Genomic DNA, 21402 nt, shown 5'->3' with positions numbered 1-21402 from the left:
TTCAACCCAGTGAAACGCTCAGCAGAGGGTTAGAATGCATAAGTTACCTCCCCCAGCTGTTAAGACACTGCCAAGTATATTCCACTCCCTAGAAGTCTTAGCTACGACTGTCAAAAATGAGGCAGATGCCATTTGAAACACAGGACTGAGAATCAGGGCAGTAAGGCATCACACAGCTGATTTTTGCATGCTGTCTAATACAGGAACAATGGCGCCTGTCCAGGAAAGCATTCTCTACCCCAGGGATAGAGTAGGGATGCCAGAGCAGGTGCTTTCCCTTGAGAGTTCTGTACCTGCTGTTGCTTGGGGGGGGGGGGGGGGGGGGGGGGGGGGGGGGGGGGAAGGAATTTTTGCATCTACAAGAGAGACTGGCAGAAATGGATCAAGAAAGCAAAGGGCGCTCTAGGCTGGAAGATTAGACACTGCTCTGAACCCACTGGTGAGATGATGTGAACCCTGCATGCATTATGAAATGCTCAGCATTTGAGTTTCTGCCGTTCAGTACCAGGAACAGGGTCTTTCACAGCTCCACAAATATTGGTTCCACCAGTTACTGCTCAAATTGAAAGAACCTGGATCCACATTTAGATAAATACTGGTTGGTTGCTGAAAGGAGCTGTCTCTGGGAATCACTGTCTGGCTTGCTCCCCTTTGTTGGTGGATGGAAAATGCTGAAAAGGAGGGTTGGTTTTTGGTACAGTACATTTTAAAATGAAGTCTGTCTTGAGACCCTTCCCACTAACCCACCCCCAACATTGTACGGAAATCTTTCTAGCAATATACCACCCCCCACCCCCGGTTCCGCTCAGGAACAGAAATGAGACAATCCACAGAAAATAAAACCCTCTTTTTTCTCATCTAGAGAAGGATGCAGCTGCTTCTGACATTCTTTCTCCTCCCCCCCTCGGTCTCTTTGGGTGTGGAAAGGATCTTCCCCTTGCTCAGACCTGGGTACATAATACTGTAATTTTTTAAAACCAATGTCTTCGCTTAGCGTAACTCTCCAATTGTACAAACAATGCTCTAACCAGCAGCTGGGTTTTATATACACAGAGGATTTTTAGTTCTCTGCGGGGAGTGGGGAATTCACTTGTTTGGTTATTTTTTCTGTTTCCTTTTTAACTCTAACAGCACACTGAATGATACTGCTCTGTATCTGCTCACAGTACTTTAAATTTAAAGGCCATTACTGAAGTACTCAATGAAATGTGGATTCCTTGGATTAGTTCCAATTCTAGGAAGTTAAAAACAAGACAAAAAAATAAACCTAGGCAATGTTCCTCGAAGAAGTAGGATTTATCATCTATTATCAGATTACTGGTGCCACTGTAAATTAAATTCTCAAGACATCTGTGCCTTTAACAGGGGAAGGTACGGGAGGGGCAGGTATACGTAAAATGGCGGCAGTTTTTGTTGACTCCATAGAGAATCAGTCCTGGACCTAAGCTGTTGTGTCCCGAGAAGCTACACTGCTCCCGTTACCACTCTTTTTTCTTCTCGTCCATGGAGACGCCACCAGGACCCAGCGCCACCACCAGGAGAAGCCCTCCAATGACAGACATGGTCTGGAAGAAGTCGTACTTGAGGAAGTCATGCATGGGCTTGTAGGCTGGGATGGTCCAGAAGGCGTTAAAGTAGATGTTGATGGCAAACAGCCAGATGACCAGAGTCAAGGCAGCCAGCTTGGTCTTAAAGCCAATCGCCACTAAGATAATCAGGGCTGTGCCCACGATGTTCTGGAGAATCTGCAGTAGCAGAGGGGAGAGGAAAGAGTAGAGTCAGGGTTCTACACAGCTCTGTTATGGTAGCATAGAGAGCACAGACACTGCCTACCCAGCTAGCACAGGTATAAATAACAGTATAGACAGAAAGCCATGGCTTAGGGTGGGTAGAGTATCCTACACACCCCAGGATATAGACCCTGCATAGCCCTCTGCACACCCAAGCCAGGTCACCCACGTCTGCACTGCTAATTTTAGCAGTGTCCTATCCTGCTGCCTCCCCCTGCCAGAGCCTTTCCTCACCACAGTGAAAGCATCTGGCAGTGGGGAGCTGTAGGAGTCTTTCCCCACCGCCAGAGCCTTTCACTGTGGTGTGTAGCTACACATGTAGTGCCTGTACTGTGCATGCTGCCGTAAGTGTAGACGTGGCCTTAGAGAAATATGCATGTGGGAGGTGTAATCGCTGCAGCGTTGTTCAGTAAAGGCAATGCAACAGGCTGCTGTAAGAATATAAGAACGGCCATACTGGGTCAGACCAAGGGTCCATCTAGCCCAGTGACCTGTCTTCCGACAGTGGCCAGTGTCGGGTGCCCCAGAGGGAATGAACACAACAGGTAACCATCAAGTGATCCATTCCCAGCTTCTGGCAAACAGAGGGTAGGGACACCACCCCTGCCCATCCTGGCTGTGATGCAGGTCATCACTAGATTATTTGACATCTCAGTTTCTTCAGTAACTAAAGGGCCTTTTCCTGTTACCTTTAACTCATAACATGTCCAGGAGGTCAGAACACAGTATCTCTAGTTGACAGGGCCCAAATCCGGCAGTCTTATATAAGGAGACCCAGTGAAATCGATGAGGACTCGCATGAGAATAATTGCTGGATTGGGACCCCACCCAGGCTGTAGCAGAGCAGTAAAGCCCAATGCCGTGACTCCCAGTTCTGTGCCAGATACTTACAGAAAAGAAGCTAACATCAAAATGTAGCAGTGTCATGAACATGAGGACCAGTAGCACACGTCCACCCAGCTGCATGTACTGTTTGGGGGAGCTTTCCCGCATGGTGGGGACACCGGCAAACATGCTTTTCCCCTCCGACCGTGACTCAGCCAAAAGCAGCAGCAAGCCTCCCCCAAGGGCAAGGTTCCTGGGGAGAGAGAAGAGATGGAGAAGAAACATCTACAGGTCAGTGCAAGAAAAATAAAAGCCACACCATAGAGCGTCTTGGATGTGTCACGAAGATCATTCTACCTGAATGAGTGAGAATGCCACCAACAACCTTGAATTGGTTCTCACTATGTCCCACCGCACTCTGCCCTCCAAGAAATCATCATGTTCCCCACTGATTCAGTAGTTCTTATGACTCTGCAGATACAAGAGGATCATGCATCCAGTGCTTGCAACAACACTTACGACCATAGTGCAGAGCTGTGCAGGCTCCAAGCTTCTATCAAGGATGGCAGACAGCAAGGAAGACTGCATACATTTGTGGGATTTTTTTTAAAAAGGTGCAAATAACATGGGACAGAGAGGACATTATGGGATGGAGCCGGTTGCACTCTAGGAAGTTGATTCCTTGCTCCCAATCACCCCTGCACGACTCATTTCTGCCCCATCATGCATTGCCAAAAACTTCCCCAAAAGACAGTGCACTGGATGGTGGCACGTTGCACGCTGGGCTATCTACCCATGGTGCACTGCACAGCAACACAAGCACTCCTGGCCAGTATGTGCAGTGTTGACGCAAGGAGCCAACTATGCATCTGCACAGGCGATACATTGATTGCAGCAGCTTTGGGCCGACGCAATTTGCGTTGATCAATGTTTGTCGTGTAGACATGGCCTTAAAATGTGACCTTTATAAAGATCTCTTCATTCCCATCCCTGGGTGACATTCACAGAAGCAAATTTGTGAGGACAGTATAGAGATAAAATAAACTAGGACCTACCTCATCAAGAACTTCAGATCCCACAGAATGCTGTAAGCAATGGTCTGGGAGGGGAAAAAAAGAAATACGGAAATATTTAAGCTATTTCCAGCTTTTTGAGAAGGGAGAGCTTTTAAAGTGTTCGAAGTCAGTGATTAAATGCAGGACGTAAGAATCAATAACATCTTAAAAAGTTACTTAGTTTAGCAAGTAGTTTGGCATGATGACAATAAGAAGCTTTTATTAGAATCCATTTTCGATGCAGATGGTCAGGATCACTCATTAGCCTGGGTGCTTTTTATAGCAGGGCAGATCTGTGACTTTTTGCAGATAGTTAATTAACCCTCAGCAATCCCCTGTGGCAGTCAAGTATTCATCCCATTATACAGATGCGGAAAAACAGAAAGGCAGGAAGGTTAAATTAAATGCCCAAGATCACACAACTAGTCAGTGGCAAATTTGGGAATAGAACCCAGAAGTTATAACTCGCTTTAGACAAAGTGTTAACAAAAACCCTTCCTGGCCAAAATTTTTTTTCCTTGTTTTTAAAAACATAAAATGGGGATCCTTCCACGCTGGGATATTCTTGTAGCAAGTACTGGGGGGGGAGGGGGGGGGTCAATACCAAAGCAGTTATAGGTCTCTTATGCAGTAGGCTGCTGAAGCTCATGTGAGTTGCAAAGAGGTCCTCCTCCTACTATATGGGACAGGATTGGTTTGATACTTGTTTTCCCAAGCACTTACAGCCAGCTGATCCTATCAGCATCCAAGGAGAATACCTCGCCGCTGTGCATGGCAGAGGAAGAACAGCTGTAACCACGTTGCCACAAGAGATCCTGGCCAACTGAAGGAGGGCCGTGGGCTCAATGCGCAGGGGCAGTCCTTCCTGCTGCTTTTAGCTTAGCCCGATCAGCCCCATTGGGGTTGGTGGGGAGGGCCGGAAAGATAGGGACGGTCCTTTGGAAGACTTGAGGCTTCCTACCTGTAATGCTATAATTCCGAACAAGCCGAAGCAGGCATACTGCACAAAGTTCCTACTCAGCACCAGGATACAGCCGCCTGAGGAAGGGAAATTAAACAGCGTTACCACATCTCCAGCGCACACAGGAAACAGCTGGCTCTGGTTGTGTTTTGAATTTCAGAAGGTTAAGGATTTCATGTAGCCAAGACACAGAGAGCCTCTGCTAGGAGACATCGGTGTCAGAACACTGTTGCTTCGGGGGGGAAAGTCAGCTTTAAAATCTGCATTCTCCAAAGAGCTTCTCTATAGCCGACATGTTCTTCAGGAGCCATAAGACAATCTCTTCATTATTCCACCAGGTGATGGAGCAAAGGATCAAACATATGCTTGATTTAGTCCCTGGCACATCGTACTAGTTGGTAGCGGCCATGCAAGGATACATCTACTCTGCAATAAAAGACCTGCAGCACGGCCGCAGCATGGCCCAGGTCAGCTAACTCCAGCTCGTGGAGCTCAGACTGCAGGGTTATAAAATTGCAGTGTGGCTATTTGGGCTCAGGCTGGTGCCCACCCTTTCAAACCCTGCAAGGTGGCTGGGTGGGTCTCAGACCCTGGGCTCCAGCCCAAGCCTGAATGTCTACACTGCTATTTTTAGCCCTGCAGCCTGAACCCAAGTCAATTGACCTGGGCTGTACTGCAGTGTAGACGTACGCTTAATGTCACAAGAAGTTAAACAAAAAAATAGCCAAGTATGGTTTGGATGTTGCCTTTCGTGAAGTGGCGGTGGGAGAATGATACCATAGTTCTTTCGAGAATACAGAATATTAAACAAACCGAAGCTTTCCTTTAAATCTTGCATTCAAAAGAAAACTGATCACATTTCCCTGCAGGCGGATTTCCGCACTGAGAACTGTTGACTAAAAGAAGTCTATTAAGCAAGCTATCTCCAGGGGAAAAGATTTAGCAACATTAAATTTTTGCCTGGACAAAATACAAAAGCAAAACCTGGACACAGGACTTTGAACGACTAGGCAATTGGAGTGTGTGTGCGCGAGACGATTTTAAAAAGGGGGACACGCAATATAAACAGGGAGAATTTAGTTCCTTTTCCACCAATGATACTGTTCACTCAGCATGGACATAGGAGCTAGACTTAAAGTGTCTAGTCTGTTTCACTTCCTAGTCCTCATGAACTAACATAGTGCCATTGCTTTTGTGAAGAGGACAGGATTGAAATGCTTCCTGCATAAAACAAGACAAAATATTTTTCCAGTTGACATTAACCTCCGTAAGAGCCAATATTGGGCTGAGGCAAGAAACCCATGGCACTGTAATCATCTTGATATATTGGAGCAATTCCTCCTCTTTAAAAAACAAACAACAGGAAGTATTTTACTTACAGAATGCACCTATTAAGATCTGGGTACACATACAGAATTAAATAGCTAATAATACTATCAACTAAGGGACTCCTCAGAGTTTTCATTGACCAAGAGGTACCATGTGGACTCAAAGTCAAGGAGCAAAACATGTGGGGAGGTCAATGAAAAGTCTTTATTCAACCTATGAAGCATCATCAAAATATAAAGCGCTTGATGGGTAAAGAATAAATAAATAAACTAGGCTTCCCATGAGCCAGAAACACTAGCGTGATTTGGCATCTGCCCTAATAGACGATTAAGAGCCACTTACTCAGCTGTCCAGAGAGATTTAGGAACACAAAGATGGAGGCCAGGAAATAGCCACAGTTCCACGTGGCATCAATGTAATCCCTCTGTTCGCTCCACTGGAACCACATGCGGATCCCATCCTCCAGGAAGGTGCTGATCAGGCACAGACGAGCCACGTGGGGAAGGTACTGCTTCGTCACTCTCAGGAACTACATGGGCAGACAATGCAGGAGTAATGTCCAAGGAAACCAAGAGCCATGCCCCTCTGCAGACTGCAGGCATAGCATCGGCATGTGCATGCGCACACACCCACCTCCACCACAAGATCCTGCTGAACGCAGATGTGCTGGGGAATTAGATAAAGCCAAACTCTGGTTTAAAACACCTATGCATTTACATTTCCCCTGTTCTCACTGGCAAAATTTCCATTGACTTCTTCCTCCGCAAGTATCAACACATTGTGCCATCAGGCCTAAGACACTCCTATACAATAGTAAAAGGGTTTGACTGTAGATGAAAAACTGACCAGGATATTAGTTGATTTCAAGGATAAACACATACAGAGACAGAGTTCAGGCCCTAGTCCCATTAAGAATCACATCCCACATTAAAAAAAAAAAAAAACACTACTCAGGAAGATGAATTAGGCAGTTATATATAGCTACTGTTCAATACAACCTAGTATTTAAAAAAAATAATATCACCAAGAGGCACGAGGAACTGAGCGTACCGCTTCTCTTCTTGGGAAGGAAAGTTGTGTCTAATCATGTGAAGAGAATACTGAAAATTTACCCTTAGGTCACTCTGCCATTGTGAGAATTATAGATTACATAGGAGCAACTACTGCTGAGTAGAACCAAAACATACACCCCAGGGAGTCTAGCTTCTTGTACAAATTATACATGTGCAAGATATTTGCATATTTAAAAAAAAATCGAATTGCCTCTTCACTCTCCAGTTCTCAGCTGGTGTATCGTTTAAGTCTTCATTAGTATTTAAGTAACTGTAATAGAGCACCAAGGCATATCCTGATGGGGATTAATAACTGGTTGGAGATTTAATGCTCTGACACAAATCTCAGCCCAAAGGGCCACAATTCTGGTGTGCAAAGGGAGCCATGTGCAGACACCTAGAACACATGACTAATCAGCAGCTCTGTTTGTGCAGGCAGTTGCCATGATTAGATGTACCCCTTGAGCAAGCTGGCATCCACATGGGTGTTGGATTCTTGCACTCCATTACTGAATATTTAGAACCATTGCATTGATCCCAGGTTAATATTAAAAAGCGTCTGGTGTTATTCCTCCACTGACCCCACCATCCCTTTGGTACAGAAAGGTGTTAATAAAAGTTATTTCCTAACAAACAGCCCTAGAAACCTGCAAATAGCACGTTCCACTTGTATAGAAAGTGGTGATGTTTATAGGCAATGTAATAGTACCAGGAGATGTTTAGTAATGGAAAATGCCTATTGGCTGAAAGTGAGGTGACTGTTTATTTAAGAAACATATTTAGGTGCAGAACAGCCAAGTAATTCAAGTGATATCTGTCAGGTGTTGTATGTGAGATAGAGATGGTCAATTCTAACTTAAACAGCAGAAGAGAAGCAGAAGGTGCCTATCTCCAGATTTTATGGGCAGTTAGCGCTGAGCAGTGTCACAACCAGATGCATGCACATGCCTGACTCCTGATGTAAAAAATGCCAGGTTTTGCAGAGACTCCTGGTTTAGCAGTAGGGGGGACTATGTGTTATAACCCCCCCAACCCACACACAGTATTATTAAAAATGATTTATGGGACTATTTGATTCAAGTAATTTTACTCAGTGTTAGAATCTAAACTATGTTCACTGGGGGGGAAGAGGGGAGGGGGGGGAAAGACATCCCACAATACCAAAACAACCAACCCACCTGTATAGAGGTGTTCTTCAAAAAGGTATCAGGAATGTCACAAAAAGGAAATATACACTGTTTTCATTGTGTATGTCTTGTGTTGGTCCCCTTGCACCAGTGTTTCTTGCACCATTAGGGAACCCGAATTAAAAAAAAAAAAAAAAAATTAAAAAGTCACACCCAGCACTGACCATGTTCTGTTGGTGCAACTCAGTTAACTTCAGTGGAGGTGCACCAGTTTATACTAGTAGAGAATTTAGCTAATCGAGTCAGCAAACTAACCGGTAAAAATATATGTTGACAAAAAAATTAAGTTAGGTTCTCATTGTTTATGACGTTCACTGCTTGCATTTTACAGTACTTAGTTTGGACAATGAAACTAGACTAATCAGTTTCACTTTCTGTTTTTAGTTAGTATAATTTTGCAGTTCTCACAATGTTGTTTGGCTTCAGGGTGGCAGGAGATTAAAGGCACTTCTAAAAGCTTATTCCCACCACCATAATTAACCAATTAATAAAGGATGTTTCAAGTTCTGTGCAAATTAGAAACCTTTCTTGCTGCCTAATTCAAGGTCAGCATGAATAAAAACAGAGCAGAAATGTTAACACAACAGACATCCCAAATAGTTAATATCAGACGAGCAAACTACACTAGTCCTGCGTCACCTGCATCTAGAGTCTAAAGGGTCAAGATTCAAGTCAGTTAAACATACTTTGAACACAAACCTCAACCAAGTACAGATTGAATGTTATACTTTGAGATTTTTGAATATACAATTTTTTCAAACAGCTAGATGAGCGAATCTGGACAGATACTTTTCTTATGATCTTTGTCATTTAGTGAGATACAAACAGAACAATTGAATATGCATTAATACAAGGGCGATGTGACCTAAAATTAACCAATGTGAAGTTAAAAACAAAATAAAGAAAAAGAGCTCATTTGCATGGTCCAAAATAGCAGATCAAGAGAGCTTCAAACTGTATTTGAGTTACCTAAGGAACTCCTACACATACCCCAAGTGGAGAAAGTAAAACAAACAAACCTTCTTAAACTGATCGTTATTGTACATAACAAAGTTATTATACCTTTCATCCAAAAGTTCAAGCCTAAAATTTGGCATACTTTAGATATTATCCTCTGCCGGTACATGTATTGTTTATATTTTTTTAAATTATAACTGCTGTAATTTTGTTCCCATTTTTTAAAATGGGCCCGAGCCCACATGTCTGTTCTGTTGCCCCAGACTCAGCCTCTGCAAGTTAATAAACCCTATTCCCACAATTAGGCAATCATGTGGACTTTGCTAACAAACAAACCAACCATGTGACTTTCATGGAAGAGGATAAGATTACAGGGAAAGAAGAATTACAGATCAAGCTTCTAAGGCACTTGTGATAATACAGAGATTGATTTAGAAGGGTCCTTTTCTGTAGCACAGACAGAAACTATTACAAACAACGGACACTCTTGGGGGAATTCTGCACCAAAAAGTTTAAAATTCTGCATCCAGCTGGGGCTCCCGTGGTCAGCCCTGCGCATGGCCACACTCTGGCTGCCATGTGCAGGTCTGACAGCAGGAGATCACAGGTTATTCAGGAAAAACTAAAATGCTGAGAACATTAATTCTGTGCAAATTCTGCTGCAATTCTGTGCCACTGTACAATGCAGGAGTGAGAGAGACAGGAAAAAAAGAACTAAATGCTCCAAGAGAACTGGATAGAAAGTATAAAACGCCTGCAGAAAAGAACTAGAGGGTTTCTACAGCAAGTCTTACTCCTCAGCTTGGAAATAATCTGAGGTGTTGCTCGTACAACATGCTAGACATTTGATGAATTTTAATCAGGAGGAAGCAGCACTTTCGAACATCAATCTAATGACCGAGAAACTTTCAAAGTGCCCAGCAACACCCTAATCAGCCGTGTTGGACAGGAAAGCGTAATAGCTCAACACCTGGGCATCAGGAGGGTTGAAAGCACCTGTTTTAGCATCCGTGCACTGCACTGGAAATCCCCAAGCAAAAAAGAATACACAACCAGCAAGTCAGAAATAGGGTGCAACCTTGTGTTCTTCCTAGAAGAGAAGGAATGGGATCTACATTTGGCTTGTACCATCAAACAGGTAGAGAGCGTACAGAGGATGCAGCATGTGTAAGAGACCTGCTAAAAGCGGTGGCTGATTTGGAAGGGAAAGCCCAATGCATGAGACAAGAGAGGCAGGCCGTGATCCACCTTCCAAAGTTCAAGTTTTGATTAGAGATCCTTAACTGAGGTCTGGTCTACACTACAGACTTATATCGGCACAACTGTGTCGCTCAGGGATGTGAAAAATGTTTGCATTCAAAGTGCCATATCCCCCCTTGGCCTAGAACTAGAGTAGTTCTGGGTTTATACTGCCACAGCTTGCTAAAAAGATTGGGTTTCTAGTGAGCAAATGGCACCTGTCCTGCTTCCAGTTCTGAGTCCTGTTAGAATATACCACACTGAGATGTTCAGACAAGCCCTCCAGGCAACAGACTAACTAGGTTCCAGACAGAAACCAAGACTCTCCATCCCAAGTGTCTGAACAGATTGTGCCAATGCCAAGTGAATTCCTGGAGGGGGTCGGAAACAGACTCTCAAACAGCCGTCTCTTTCCTCGCCACCCAAGGCGTGTGCAAACCCAACCTGCCAGAGAAAGCCAAGTCAGCTGGCTCTTCCTAGGGTTCAGAGGAAGGGAGGGGGTGTGCACGCTGACTTAAAGACCTCAATCCAGCTCCCCCACGTGGAAGCATGTGATTCTGGGTTACCGACCTAGCCTCTGTCAGAGCAGGGATGCCTCTTCCTGGGCATTCTGTACACTTCAGCCTTTACAAGGGAGAAAGGATTCTCCACCTTGACAGCAGCTTTTCCCTGTTCTTCAGCTATATCAGAAGCTGGAGAGAACATAAGAACGGCCATAATGGGTCAAACCAAAGGTCCATCTGGCCCAGTATCCTGTCTTCCAACAATCGACAATGCCAGGTGCTTCAGAGGGAATGAACAGAACAGGTAATCATCAAGTGATCCATCCCCCATTCCCAGCTTCTGGCAAACAGAGGCTAGGGACACCATCCCTGCCCATCCTGGCTAATAGCCATTGATGGACCTATCCTCCATGATTTTATATAGTTATTTTTTGAACCCTGTTATAGTCTTGGCCTTCACAACATCCTCTGGCAAAGAGTTCCACAAGTTGACTGTGCGTTGTGTGAAGAGCTTTAGAGATGTTTAACTAAGGGTATGTCTACATTACTGTGCCACCATAGCACCCTAGTATAGACTCTTCCTGCATCGACAGAAGGGGGTTTCTCCCAATGCAGTTAGTCCTCCTCTCCGAGAAGCGGCAGCTAGGTCAATGGAAGAATCCTTCCACCGACCGAGCTGCATCTATAACGGGGGCTAGGTCAACCTAACTAAATCACACAGGGCGTGAAATTTTTCACAGTCCTGAGCAATGTAGCTAATTTTTAGGTGTAGACCAGGCCCAGGAAAATGTGTCCACGCATATCTGAAAGTGATGGGCAAGGGGATGAATTATTTAAGGTGGTTCAGGGTGTGGTTGTATGAGTAGAGTTAGGAGCAATGACAAGCAGTTTAAAAAAAAAAAAAAAAGGCTTCCTAAATCTTTCCTTTTCTTGGTGGGGGCTGCCTGGAAAGTATCTAGATGAACAGATACAATTGTAGGGATCAATAGAGAAGTTTCAACTGTTAAACCACAAATCAATCAAGTTAATAAGCCAATGAAGGAGGAAGTTGTACACTCTACAAGAGGGAGTTTTTAAATTCAGGCGTAAACTGAGGGGAAGAGCAGAGGTAAAATGATTCGATAAAGCAGGAGCAGGAAAATGGAAAGGCGGAGAAAAGCCAGCCCTGGCAACTTCTGCAGAGAACACGAAGTAGGAGAGGGAATGTAGTGGGAGGTTGCATCTTGAAGATCAGCAGGAACAAGACTGTGGAAAGGTTGCAAAATAAGTACAAGTGCTAAGGGGCAGCTCTACTTCCCAGCATCAGCTTTGGAACCTACCATCTTTTGTTGTAATTAGTCACATGGACTTGTCTCATTGTCACCTTCCCTGAAAACCAAACATGATAAAAAGTTTAAATTGCTCCCTCCCCCCTCAGCACACACAGGAAAGAGAATTGTATGTTGCCTGGTAAACAAGAGTGCTTGCAATCCAATCAGCGGAAAACAAGTAAGATAGATTGAAGGCGGGAGCAATGCTAGGCAACCTTATCTTAATGCAAACCATCTTCTGACATCCATCATGCATACAGCTGTGTTTATGCAACTCACATGTAAGCATTGAAGCCACTGCTCACAGCAAACGTAGAGAAAATGAGTCAAATTCAGGAATAGAATGCACAACAGAAAGGGGTAAGACTAATTGAGGAGGTCTAGGAGGAGATTATACCATTAGTTAATTATGATAGTGCGGGACATGTATCAGAAGTGGTTAGTGATTTTAGGATTCAGAGTACCTATGTACTGAACTCTCTGTGATTTAACTAGGTACAGTGGAATTTATCTAGAATGGGCAATTTCTAGTGATGGGACTGAATCAATAGGACCAAACCAGAATGCCAGATCCAGACATCAAACTTTGTGGAAGTTCTGATCCACATGTTACAGCTTGGGCCCATCTCTAGTAGTCATGATTTACATACCTCATTTCAACGCCCTACAGCACCATGCAAACTATAGCTAGAATTAGAATCACTTCAACCACTGTTGCAATGCAGCCACCTCTGGGGTGCAGCTGTTTAACAGTTCATAGTAACAAATTAAGATAGAAGTTAGTATTTTATCTAACTGAAACTACACGGGAATTAGAGGTACACAGAATGTAATTACCTGAGCTTCCCAGACACAATACACTTCAACTAAGGGTACATCTACACTACAGCGGGGAGTCGATTTAAGATACGCAAATTCAGCTACGTGAATAGCGTAGCTGAATTCGACGTATTGCAGCCGACTTACCCCGTTGTGAGGACGGCGGCAAAATCGACTTCTGAGGCTTTTTGTCGGCGGCGCTTACTACCACCTCCGCAGGTGGAGTTAGAGCGCCGATTCGGGGATCGATTGTCACGTCCCGTCGGGACGCGATAAATCGATCCCCGAGAGGTCGATTTCTACCTGCCGATTCAGGCGGGTAGTATAGACCAGACCTTAGACTAAACTATTCAAGTGAGGGAAGGAGATGATGTTAAACTCATGGCACATATGCAGTTTAGGGTTTTCTATACACTGAATATTCAAATGACCTATTATTCTGTGAGCCTTGCATGGACCATACTGAAGACTGCATCTCACACAAGCACAGACAAAGCTGGAAAATCTAAACATTACTGAGAGGACAACTGGTTCTTCACTCCCAGCCAAGTCATTAACACATACTGCAGAAGGGCTTTGTGTTCCCATTTTCTCCTCTAATGAGGTTATGAGGGCAGTAAATCAAGTCCTGTGGAGGACACAGATTTAAATACTCTTCTTCACTTTGGAATAAATACACACACGGATCCAGCATTCCTTGGATCAAGTCCCTTCTCCAAATCTCTTTCCTCAAGGAGGCTCTGTAATCCAACTCTAATCTTTGACTCACCTGCTTTACTCCCTTAAGTGATTTGCAGTGTTATTGTTGAAAGCTTGTCTCTTTCAGCAACAGAAGTTGGCCAGCTAAAAGATACTATCTCACCCACCTTGTCTCCTTAAGTGATCAAATCATCATCCTTCCCAACCACATCCCTTGTTATCTCCTTCTGTCATCTTTGGTCTAAGTTGTAAGATCTTGAGAAAGAGACTGTCTCTATACATACACACCTCTAAAGCACAATGCCCATTTATGGCACTTATGAAGCAATAATGAAAGCAGCAGCTAGGGAGACTGTAGATATACTATGGTTTTAAGACTAATGCACAGAACTGGGAGCCAGAAGATCTGGATTCTATTCCTGGTTCTGACATAGACTTCTTATAGAGACAAGGGTGAGATCTCTTATGATTGTCGGTTGGGACATACATACATAGACTCCTCATGTTACCTTGGGCAAACCTAGCTTTGTATTTCACCTAGGTGCTTAAGTGACCTCCCCACCTCCCATTATATTTTTTGATCAAGACCACGGCACATTGCGAGCAGTAGCTCTTTTTACATAAGCAGCTCTCATTTCGCCAAGCTTCACCTGGGGCTCTCATCTCCAGAATGCCAGAGGGGACACTATGAACAATAAGAATGCTCCAAAGTTCACCAGGAAAGAGGCTCCTCTGTTTATTCCCGAATTAGTGACTGTAGGATCAGAGTGGTAAAGGGAGCTGCCAAGTAAACAGCACAGAGACACTGGGTCTGCAACATGCTGTTTACAGTCTTGTTTCTGATAAAGATACAGGACCCATCCCTGCAACCCTGATGTGGAGCCGCTCTGTTTCTCTATGGAGAGAAGCATGAGCCAGTGGCCCAAGTACAAGACTGGGAGCAAGGAATGCGATGATCTCATTTCAGGCCTGGCACCAAACTCTACACCAGGGGTCTCAAACACGCGGCCCGCGGGGTTATTTTCTGTGGCCCGCGATCCCCTCGCAGACCCCCCACCCTCCCCCAGTGTTTGCCTAGAGCGGCTCTGGCTGGACATGCACCGGGGGCAGGGAAGGCTCCCTGCCTGCCTGCCCTACCCCACGCCGCTCCAGGAAGAGGCTGGAACGTGGGGAAAGGGGGGGGCGGAGGGGCTGTGTGTTGCTGTTGCTTCAGGCAGTGCCCCCAGCAGCGCCCATTGGCCGGGAACGGGGAATCGCGGCCAATGGGAGCTGCTGGGGGCACTGCCTGAAGCAACAGCAACACACAGCCCTTCCACCCCCCCTTCCCCACGTTCCAGCCTCTTCTCGGAGCGGGGCAGGGCAGGGAGCCCCATGCCGCACTCCTCCTGCACCCCAACTCCCTGTCGTACCCTGCACCCCTCCTGCATCCCAACCCACTACCCTGGGCCCCTGCTGCACCCTGCCCTCCTCTTGCACCCCAACCCACTGCCCTGATCCTCCTGCCACACCCTGCACCCCTCTTGCACCCCAACCGCCTGCCACACCCTTACCCCCTGCTGTACCCCTCACCCCTTCTGCACCCCACACCCCAACTCCCTGTCCTGAGCCCCTCCTGCAACCCCTGGGGGCAGGGAGGGGGCAGAGTTGGGGTGGGGATTTCGGGGAAGGGGTTGGAATGGGGACAGGGAAGGGGTGGGAAGAAGCAGGGTAGGGGCGGGGCCTCCTGGAAGGGGTGGAGTAGGGGCAGGGTCGAGGGCGGCGGGGGGGGGAAGGTGCCAGTAATGCAGCCCTCGGGCCATGTACTAGTCCTCATGGTCATTTGAGTTTGAGACCCCTGCTCTACACTCTGGCCTGGGGTGAATCACTTCTTCTCTCGGTGTTTCAACCCCCATCTGTGAAGTGGGGATAATGACACCTCCCCTCCTCCCAGGAGGAGTCAGTATTTAGATAGGGGGACTATAGGCCAGGGGTTCTCAGGATAAATTATTTGGTGGCCTCAGAGTGCCTTTTTCCCTAAAATAGTTTTCTGAAAAACAAATACATATGCCTATATACACAGCCAAGTCATTGCAATTTATTTATTGCTGGCTAGTAAGTCTGTTGTGAAAAGTGATATTAACAAGCATACAAGTATCACTTTTCACAGCAGACTTACTCAGCCCCAGCAAGCCTGGGGACAAATTAAGCCTTGGACTGCATCTTCGGTTTGTACTAGGTACTATAAATAATTATTCTCCATCCCATCAAATCAGGGAAGCTGATTCTCCCCTAAGCCATCCACACCTGCCAACCAGCAAAGCCCACCCAACTTAAAGCCCACAGTTAAGAAAATGCCAAACAAAACAGTGTCTTGTATTGCACACCCATGAAGTGGGCAAACATTGGTTGTAAGAGAAAGACCATTTCCAGAGCCAAGGTCAATCCCAACTCCAATCTATCTCCCCTTCAGAACACCTTGCCAGCTCTGTAACACACTTAGGTGTGCCATATTCTCGTCTAGTGGCTGGTCCACATATGGCTTAAAAGCATATTACTGCTGCTAGTTAGCAGACTTACTCCTTTAGGTCAAGGGGCAGAAACCTGTGCTTTGGGTGCTAAAGGTCACGGTTATTAGGGAAGCTCAAACCTAATAGAACTGCTCATTATACCTGCTCCCATGGGGAGAAAGCAATAGCATTTTAGCTCATCACAACTATTGTAACAAGGAATGGGGAGGAATAAGGCTGTCAATGAGGAGGCGTCCAAATTCTAGGGTATTAATCTGATGTACCCGTCCAGCCATCCGAAAAATCTTTAATCTAATCCCAGTTCAAATGTTCTGTTTCAAAATGAGCTAAGAACTTCCCTCACACAAAATGCCCAATATGCAAAAATATACCCATTGTTTTGTAAACTCACTCCCACACGCGTATGGGTTTGTGTTTTAGCAGCATAGGTAGTGGTTAGAATAAGCCGGGGGCAATTATGTGGACCTAGAGTTAGCAAATGAATTACTTGCAAAACCTAAGCGTGGTTTTGCAATCTGATGGATGAGTGTCCACAAACATCAGGAATAGGCAGTAGCTAAGAAGAGTCACTTTTAAATAAAATGGGGTCAAAGAGAAATAAGGTTGTTTCAATGAACGTTATTCCAGGAAGGGGCAGACAGGGCTTCATGCTGGACAAAAAGGCGGTCAGGGGGTCTTACAAAATATTTAAGATCCCAGAAATAGTCACATGGGAACAAACACACAGGTATTTAAAAAAACAAACAAAAAACCACCCAACTAGGACTCAAGAGTCATAAAATTTAGCAAAGGATATGAACACAATACAGCAACTGTTCATCTTGTCCTCCCACAAGACAAACTGGGCCTGATTCTGACACCCTTATTCAGGCTGAGTACTACCACACACATTGAGTCCCACTGAAATCAACATAAAGACAGCAGAATCAGGCCCTAAATAAACCATCTGTCTAGAAAAGACAGCAAATGGCAGGTTTTTCCAGTGCTGGTCAGTTACAGGGATTCAAGGGTGGCATATCCGTTTTAGATCCTGTAATATGCATTATCCAACCTTCATCCTGCTTTACAATTCTAGAGCCAGATCAAGTCAGATTTTTCAGATCTTAGCTCTAGGCAGCCAGATGTTACTACCTAATTTTAAAATATACTGGTCACCAAGCCAACAGAGATCTTGCTTTACGACACTGTCACAAAGAGAATGACTGAATACTTCATTCATATTATTCAGCTCACTCACAGCAAGATGAGAGATTCTAAGCTTTGATTTATCATAGACATCTGCATTACACAACAGCACAACATGGCCTGTCTAGGTTGGCATCAATATCTACAAGGACCATTTATACAGGAATGTTTAACAATCCGTGTTGACTTTTGTTTCCAAAGCATAGACAGAGACCTATGGTTCCTTTTCATCTGTTCCACTTAATGATTCTGGACATGGTCTAAGAGCAGTCTGGGATTAGGATTTTCCATTATCATTTCACTGCACGTTTGTTTTCGCATATCCCCTATTCCCTGTTGCTACATGCCACCTGGACACTTCTTGGAGAGAGATAGGAAGAATGGCTTGGCCTTCCTCACCCCTTTATTGGACTCTTTACACTTATTAACAGATAGGAAGGAGCCAGGCTCCCAGGGGAGGAGGGCTATAGCACTGATCTGACAGTTTCATTCAAAGAAGGCACAAGATGCGGGCTCCAGGGTGGGGGCAAGATCCATTCCTTCATGGATAACAAAAATGACAAAACCTCTTTAGTTGGTGGGGAGCAGGATTACCACCAACTGTCACACCCTGAGAATAAAGGAGGCTAATGCCTCATGTCCCTTCCAGGGTATACTGTACATCACTGACTGATCCCCCATTATTCTTGCGGTGGGGGGGTAAGGCTCATAGACTGTAAGGCCAGAAGGGACCATCATGATCATCTAGTCCAACTACCTGCATGTTGCAGGCCACAGACCCTCAGCCACCCAATAGGCCCATAAACTCTGGCTGAGTTAATGAAGTCCTCAAATCAGAGAGAGGCAGACCCCAGAGCTCCTCAGGGGTACACATCACAGAGTGATCCCCTTCTTGATCCAGGGGGCAGGGACGAACACCATAGTGTCCCCTGTGCACAAACCACAGACTGTTTCCCCAACCCCCAATATGGGGGCCTGTTGGAGGCACACACCACTGACTGATCCACCCCCCCTATTATCCTGGGAGGGGCAGGACCCCATGGCAGGCTCATTCAGGGATACACAAGATTAGCCGATTCCCATGTATTCTGGGTTGGGGAAAGTGGGGACAGACCCCACAGCCCCCAAGAGGTACATACCGCAGACCAATTCCCCCTTTATTTCAGTGGGAGACCCCCCACAGCCCCTGGGAGGGATACAGCCTAATGCTCCTCTCCATGTGGAGGAGGCCTCCATCCTAGGGAAGGGATAAGAGGGAGGGATACACACCCACCTGGTCTGCAAAGTCCTCAGCCGTGCTCATTAGGTCATTCTGGCCCATGGTCTCAGCTGCAGGGGGGATTCCTCCAGGCTGGGTGTCTGCCTGCTGCCTGGGCTCTCACACCCCTGCCTCCTCCTCTCCTGCTGCTGCTAGCTCCTGCTGCAAGCTTCTGCACAGGAAGTGCCTCTCCACTGCTGCTGAAGCCGCTGCTGTCTCCTGCGTCTGCCACGTAGGCCAACTCTTAAAGGAACAGCGCTAGCAGCAGGAGGATCCCCGACAAGGGAAGGAAGGAGGGAGTCGATTGCATGTAACTGACATGAGATACAAGTTTGCCCTATCTCTAGCCTGGGTCTGACTCTTAAAGGGACCTCAGCAGCCCTGTGACAGCAGCCCATGGAAGGGAGGAGGAGGCTGGAGCTGGATCCTTCATGCCCATCACTGCCCTGAAATCAGAGATGGGCAACGCTTCGGTGGATTTGGGGTTCAGTTTTGCGAAATCTTGTTTGCCAAACCAAAGCTTGGGGCGGTTTGGGTCCAGGACCCATTTTATGGGAACCCAGGAAACTAGGGTGACCAGATGTCCCGATTTTATAGGGACAGTCCCGATTTTTGGGTCTTTTTCTTATATAGGCTCCTATTACCTCCTATCCCCTGTCCCGAGTTTTCACATTTGCTGTCTGGTCACCCTACAGGAAACACCCAAAGTGCAAAGCCTGAGGGGGTGGATCTGCAAAACTGGTGGGGATTTTCAATGTCCAAAATCCTCCTCTGTCCAGTCTGTCTGCATTTTGTTTTATGGTTTATATCTATTCTATTCTTTACTGCTTCTTGTACAGCCAGCACCCCTGCCTATGGTCTCTGAGCACTACCATGGCATATGAACCTCCTTTTATTCAACCCCCAGCACGGCCATAACCAGGGCGGCAACCAACCAGGGCGCAAAGCAGTGAGGGTGGAAAAATGGCAACAAAAATGGTAGGGGACGCAAATATACTTGCTTGCCCTGGGTGCTAAAATGTCTAATTACAATATTCAAGATGGAGTGAGAGGGGAGGTTTTGTTTGTTTTGGGAAAAGGTTTTAGTTTTGAGCCATCTCTTCTTGAAATAGAGGTAGTTACAAAGTAGGATGGCAGACTATGAAACACTGTGTTGCCAACTCTTGTGATTTTATTGTATGCCTCACAATATTTGGTGTTTTTCTTAGATCCCCAGCTTCTGGAGGCATGTGATTAGGTGAGACTCATAGCTTTAACTTCCAACAAATAAAAACAAGTTTCTAGTCCCTCATGATTAGATGAAATCTTGAAAACGTGACTTAAGATCACCCTAAAGGCTCAAAAACCACAAGGCAATGCGAAAGTTGCCCAAATTTATTATTTTTCTTTTTACAACTCATTGTAAACCAAGCTCATGAATTTTTGAGGCCTGTCTCATGAATTTTGAACACTTGGGGTTGGCAATACTGCTAAATCAGTGCCAGGGAACTGCAATCTGCAACTGGAAAACATTCCTACAGCAAAACCAGTCCGCTCTTGTCTCCTCCCTCAGTGTATTTTTCTACGTACAACCATGTGCTGATCCAAACCCCTTGTACATCTGTTCCCCTGCCCAGCTTTACCCAGGAAACCCAAAGGTGAGGAGGACATTGATTTTAAAATGTATTTAAATATAGACAGATTTATAATAGTGTCTCTGGGTGCAATGTAGCAAAGCTAAACAGAGGAGTCCTGAAGTGAAATGACCAAGGAAGGGATGCAGGACTTGTTGCAGAATTAGCTTTGAAGCAAGAGCTGGTCAGAACAGCTGCCAAATCTGCATCCACAGAAGGGCCCAGTACAGGAGGGCCACTACACACCACAGAACGGTTGCTGCATGGTTTGATGATCGCTGTGAATGCTCTGGTAGTATGGAGGACAGAACACAAGCTGCTTCTTGTTACCTGGGGGCCACATATGGAGATGTTTAGGCCTTCTGGGTGACCAGTACATCTGCCCCTTTATCTCAGCGCTGGCAAGCATGCTTCACAGATTTCCTCCTATTTAACAGGAAACCTCCATCCACTGTTTCCCTATCGACTCATTCCAAACATGATTTTTACCAGATCTGGACACATTCTCTTTTGCTCATACCTGCCTTCTTCTATCCCACAAATTCAACTGGGATATCAATTGGGAAAGTTGGAGGCTGAGTTGTGCATGGGAGAATGTTGCACAGAGATTGATTCTTGAAGCCTTGAGACCCAAACAATAGCTTGCTTCATCGGTAACAAGCCATCCTTCTGCAAAAATCCAGCACCTTTCAGGCACTGTGTTCCAATTGCCATGTAGCTCTTGTCCTTTCCCAAGGTGATTCTTTTCATCTCATTGTTTTGACATCTACCCTGAAGGTAATGTTGTTTAAAAGGGCATTCTCAAGATAATTTCCATCATTTAAACAATCTCTCCCCTCCCATGTTATTTATAAATATTTTTGAGGCTTGCAAAACCTGTTTTCCCCTTTACCAAAATATTTTCCTCTATCCTGTAGGTGCATTAATAGTTAGTTGTTGTTGTTTTTAAAGACCACATATTGAATACAACATACAAAACAAAGATTTGGAGAGGAAAAAATTCTCCAGAGCAAACAGGATGAGTTGAGTACACACAACAAACAAGCACAAGCACAGAAACTCGTATAATGCTCTGAACATGTAATAAGTAAGAGTTCTCTAAAGTAAATTGTC

General features: G+C 45.4%; 1 protein-coding gene across 1 annotated transcript; it reads right to left on the bottom strand.

Moving 5' to 3' along the window:
* Positions 1 to 1277: 1277 nt before the first annotated feature.
* On the bottom strand, positions 1278 to 18909 carry SURF4 (surfeit 4). The gene is made up of 6 exons (XM_054007684.1): positions 18692 to 18909; positions 6303 to 6489; positions 4632 to 4708; positions 3671 to 3714; positions 2682 to 2868; positions 1278 to 1745 (listed from the first exon to the last, which is right to left on the bottom strand). The coding sequence occupies exons 1-6, from the start codon at positions 18737 to 18739 to the stop codon at positions 1479 to 1481; spliced, it is 810 nt and encodes a 269-aa protein (XP_053863659.1). The 5' UTR covers positions 18740 to 18909; the 3' UTR covers positions 1278 to 1478.
* Positions 18910 to 21402: the final 2493 nt, after the last annotated feature.

The sequence above is a fragment of the Malaclemys terrapin genome, chromosome 17 (genome assembly GCF_027887155.1).
Source record: "Malaclemys terrapin pileata isolate rMalTer1 chromosome 17, rMalTer1.hap1, whole genome shotgun sequence".
NCBI lineage: Eukaryota > Metazoa > Chordata > Testudines > Emydidae > Malaclemys > Malaclemys terrapin.
The sequence above is the reverse complement of the archived record's forward strand: the minus strand, read 5'-3'. Positions and strand labels throughout refer to the sequence as shown.